This window comes from Alosa sapidissima, chromosome 16 (genome assembly GCF_018492685.1).
Source record: "Alosa sapidissima isolate fAloSap1 chromosome 16, fAloSap1.pri, whole genome shotgun sequence".
Classification (NCBI taxonomy): domain Eukaryota; kingdom Metazoa; phylum Chordata; class Actinopteri; order Clupeiformes; family Clupeidae; genus Alosa; species Alosa sapidissima.
Window position 1 is genome coordinate 13,358,343 of NC_055972.1, and position 5,000 is coordinate 13,363,342.

The 5,000-nt window shown below is 46.9% G+C and overlaps 1 protein-coding gene across 1 annotated transcript in view; it reads right to left on the bottom strand.

Annotated features, from left to right (window-relative positions):
• Positions 1-5,000, bottom strand: part of LOC121685290 (homeobox protein Meis2-like) — a 20,894-nt gene that overhangs the window by 15,887 nt on the left and 7 nt on the right. Inside the window, exon 1 of the mRNA XM_042065727.1 lies at positions 4,883-5,000. This exon is cut by the window's right edge and continues 7 nt beyond it. Within this exon, the coding sequence (XP_041921661.1) occupies positions 4,883-4,992 (110 nt within the window). The 5' untranslated portion in view covers positions 4,993-5,000. The remainder of the gene's footprint in view (positions 1-4,882) is intronic.

Genomic DNA, 5,000 nt, shown 5'->3' on the forward strand with positions numbered 1-5,000 from the left:
TTTGTATAGCAATGTAACCTAAACTAGACTTAAGGTAACACCCATGGACAAAAACATTCTTGCTCGCTCACACAGACACACACTTACACACACACACTAACACACACACACACACACACACACACACACACACACAACCACCCCAACTTGTCCGCTGTTGACACAATACAGATAGAGATCAGGTCTGAGCAAGTACTGAAATTCCAGTATGTCAGATTTGTTAGCAAACAGTGTGGAGAAGACCTCAACCAACCATGACAACCGAAAAAAGATCCAAGCAACTGCTACACTGATTGCAACTAACTCATACTTTGTCTTAAGAAAACATATTTCAATTTGTGTAAAGGTAAATAGTTGGAAATGGAATTCAGTCTAACACCTCCTCTCTTCTCTCCTCTTCTCTTCTCCTCTCCTACTCTCCTCTCCTCCTTCTCTTTTGGTGTAAATATTTCTTTTGTTTGTCAGTGTGACCCCGGGGTGAGATGGTATTTTGTGGAAAGGCCATGGAGTTTCAAGCTAAGGCACCTTGACAGAAAAGGCTGTGAGAAGGCAGCCCGGGGGCATGGGCTCAATCCAGACACACACACACACACACACACACACACACACACACACACACACACAAGCGGTCCTGCAGGCTACAGCTTCACATGTGCTGTGCATACACCCACACGCGCAAACACGGAAGAAAGTCGTGAGTCCCTATCAAATGTCACGTACCTTGTGTACACCTTACACACACACACACACAACCACACACACAAACACACGCACATACACACACAACCACATGCACACACACACACACACACGCACACACACACACACACACACACATACACACGTGCACACACACACACACACACACACACACACACACACATATAAACAAAAACACATCGCCTCACACACACACTCTAAAGCTACTTGGAAAAAAGAGCCTAGCCACAAAAGCTCTCTGTCACTTCTTTGTGATACCCCAGTGGGTCAAAGGTCATCCATTCCCTCTAAACCTGCACTGGGCTGCCAAAGAACACACGCTCACTCGTGGAGCTGAGCAATCATCCGCAGCTTTTTCGTGAACAAGTTTCAACTTCTCTTAACATGGGTGGGTTTGGCTGTCATCAAGGTGAAGCATGCCAGTCATTTGGCCTCTCCCTCTCCCCCCCCCCTCCTCTCTCTTTCTCTCTCTCTCTCTCCCTCTCTCTTTTCTTCTCTTGGGCTGAGAAACATGATCTGCGAGTCTGTGTGGACGCCGCTTCAGTAAAGTAGCCCCGCCACACTTTACCCCATGCTTTTAAGACTTTCATAAAAGCCGCCTTATTGACAAAACAACCATCCCAAAGGTTTAAACACCATCTTTAAAGGGTATTATTAAATTCCGTCAGGAAGGGAGGAATGGACAACACGTGAAACCCGATGACCCTCCCATTGATTTTAGATCACTGCTCTTTATAGAGTGTTCTGAGAAAGCTTGCTCAAGGCGGCTGAAAACCCTTCTCTCTCTCTCTCTTTCTCTTTCTTTCACCCTCTCTCTCCCTCTCTCTCTCTCTTTCTCTCTCTCTCTCTCTCTCCTTAATGCTCTACTCTAAGCATTCCTGCTTGGGCTGTGAGTTTTTCTAGTAGCTGCCATGTATCAACAACAGTGCAATAGCCGGCCTCCTATTCCACAGTGTAGCTTCACTCTGATTTAACCTTATCACAGCCCCGTATCTCGGGAGGACGCTCCTCGCTTCAAAAATAGACGCTCTAGTCAATCCACATTCTTTACACAGCCTCATAGGCTCACATTATACCCCTGTGTGCCTCTGTGGTCTCATGTGTGTGTGTCGTGTGTGTGTGTGTGTGTGTGTGTGTGTGTGTGTGTGTGTGTGTGTGTCTGTGTGTGTGTGTGTGTGTCTGTGTGTGTGTTGCTATATGTCTTTGCTTGAGTGAGCTGTTTACCTGCTTGTGTGTACATACGGATATGACTAAGGATGTGTGTGGGAGGGCATTTTGTGTATGTGTGTGTACATATGTGTATGCCAGCATGTGTACACGCCTGTTGCCAAATACTGTAGGTGTGTGAAGCATAGGCTATGGTCTCAAAGGTGTGTGCATGTGTGTGCGCGTCTGTGTGTGTTTGTGCCAGTGTGTATGTGCGTGTATGTGTGTGTGTGTGTGTGTGTGTGTGTGTGTATGTGCACGCGCGTCTGTGTGTGTTTGTGCCAGTGTGTATGTGCGTGTATGTGTGTGTGTGTTTGTGTATGTATGTGCACGCGCGTTTGTGTGCTTCCTCAAACGTAAATGCGAGATTTGAAGCATTCTCTCATGCTGTGTTTCTGCCAATAATTCATGAGTAATGTGCCCCCCCCCCCCCCCCCCCACCCCCGGCTGGCCTTTAGCATTTTTATTTAATCTGCGGCGCGCACATTCACAGGGCTCTCATCAATAATGGATACAGACATGTGTGTTAACAAGTCTGCTGGAGAATGCCTCCTTAAGACAGGACCCTTCTTTTGTGGTCCACCTCTTGTTTGTTTCTCTATTTTTTTGCCGTTCGAACCATATCTGCAGTGTAACCTAGGTACTACACACACACACACACACACATGCACAGATCCACACACACACACACACAAGCACACCCAAATGAATACACTCACAAATGCACACAAAATATTGTGTTTATACTGTAGGTAGACCAATACCCTGTACACCTGTGAGCGAGTGTTTCAAAATATTCCAGAGATTTGCATCAGTGCTATGTGGCTACATCAGTGCTGCTGTGTTAGTGTTTGCAGATAAATAAGATCTATGTGGTCCATCTTGAACCATTTGCGTTATTTATTCTGTTTGATCAATTTCATCTTTCATTTTTCATTTGGTCAGGGCTGCGTGCTTTGCTAGCCTGATAAACAGAATCACTGCTAGGGAAATTGGCTCTTAAAATCAGTGGGTCAGGAGGTAACATCACCGGGGGTTGCCATGGAGACGTCCAATGGTGAGCCTCCCAGGGAACGCAACAACAGGCCTATGAAATGGCAGATCTCTGTTCTAACCCCTGATGTGTAATGTGCCTCTCTTCTCTCCTTCTCTCACTCTCTTTCTTACACACACACATACACACACACACACAATCACACACACACACACACACACACACACACATACATACACAATGTTCCAGTGCATTGTCTACAATACACATACACTTTTATATACACACAGACAAGCATTAAAAAAAATCTTTGAGGGGGCAGAGAGATCCCAGCATGCAGGGTTTAACGGCTAATACCCCTTGGATTAACCACCCTCGGATCAACACACATACACACACACACACACACACACACACACACACACACATCCTCCCTTCTCCAGAGCTGTGTTGCTATCCGTCCATTACCAGGCCTAGGCGGAAAAAAAAAAAACAGCAAACCTAATGACCAGCGAGCAAGTGAGTGAGAGAGTGGGAGAGAGAGCGAGCGAGTGAGAGAGAGAAAGAGAAAGAGAGAGAGAGAGAGTGGGGAAGGGCCACCGATAATGGAACAGGCTGTGTGTGTCCTGCCTTTGAAACTCCACCTAATGCGACTGCCAAAAGAAAAAGAAAAAAAGGCAGAAAAAAAAAAAAAAATTGATCTCCCATGGGCCGCTGTGAGGTCACAGAAATTGATAACCCCCAACAAAACTTCCCTGGGCGGCTCAGCCCCGCACCTCACCGATAGATAGGGCCACTTTGCCAAATTAATCCTCAGAAGGCAAATACATTGTTACCAGCAGCCGCCGCCACGTCTCCGAGGTACCAAATTGAACAATGGCTGGGATTATGTTGACAGAGATTACATTGGGCGTAATGGGCTTTAATATATCTGTGAGCTCTCGCCTGTGGCCCCTAGTGTCCGGGTAGCCGGGGCTGGATGGCTAATGTAGGCACAGCCTACGCTGGAGCATACTGTTATTCAGCCAAAATGGATTAAGGGCCTTGTAATCAGAGCCTTCACTATATTAATCTCTTTCTCTCTTTCTCTCTCTCTCTCCCTGCCTCTTTCTCTCTCGCTCTCCCTCTCCCTCTCCGACACTTACAGAGGGAGAAGGGAAATCACATTTGTAGGTGGGAAGTGTATGTGTGCGTGCTTGTGTGAGTGTTTGTGAGTGTGTGTGTGTGTGTGTGTGTGTGTGTGTGTGTGTGTGCACATGAGGGTACCTTTAACCTTGACAAGGAGAAATGAGCGGTAAAGCATTTTTTTTCCTCCTTTTTGCGTGCACAGTCACACATCAAACACAGCTGCACCCACTCCCCTGGTTTGTTTAAGCCGGCCTCTACCCATTCATTAGACACGGCTAATAACAGTAAGTAGGTGGTGATGGCCACCTCTGATAACACATGCAGCGCGTGCAGAGGTAATACCCAGCTATGCCTAAACTTTATGGGCCTTGAACTCAGGGGACCAAGGTTCATAAGGGAACTGTGAGGGGAATGAGCACTAGACACAAACCTCCCCGTGTTACAACGCTGCACTTTTTGGGTTGTGTGTTCATTGAGAGAGAGAGGGAGAGATAAAGAGAGAGAATGAGAGAGAGGTATCTCTGGGTATGAGAAACATTTTGATGGCATGGATTTTCTTCCCTCTCTTCAGCCCCACTGGAACTCATATTCGAATGTGTAAAGTTTGGTCGTCGGCCGACTGGCTGGAAAAATCCTACGGGCGATATCCCTTTGGGTGGATTGATTTGAAGGGAGATGAGGCAGTAAGTGGAAGTACGACGGGGCTGGGGCTGGGGGGTGGGGGGGTTGTGCAGTGGCAGAGGGGCGGGAGTGTATTAATTCAAATCATTAGAAGCCGTTTGCCGGCGGCTAAGCTATCGATCGCATGTAAACACAAAAGTACAATTGACTTACCAGTTGTTCACTTGTAGTATGGTAAGTCCGGTGTCTTGCGCCAACTGCTTCTTCTGTTCTTCTGAAGGGTAGGGGTGCTGAAAAAAGACAGAGAGAGAGAGACAAAACATGAGTGAAG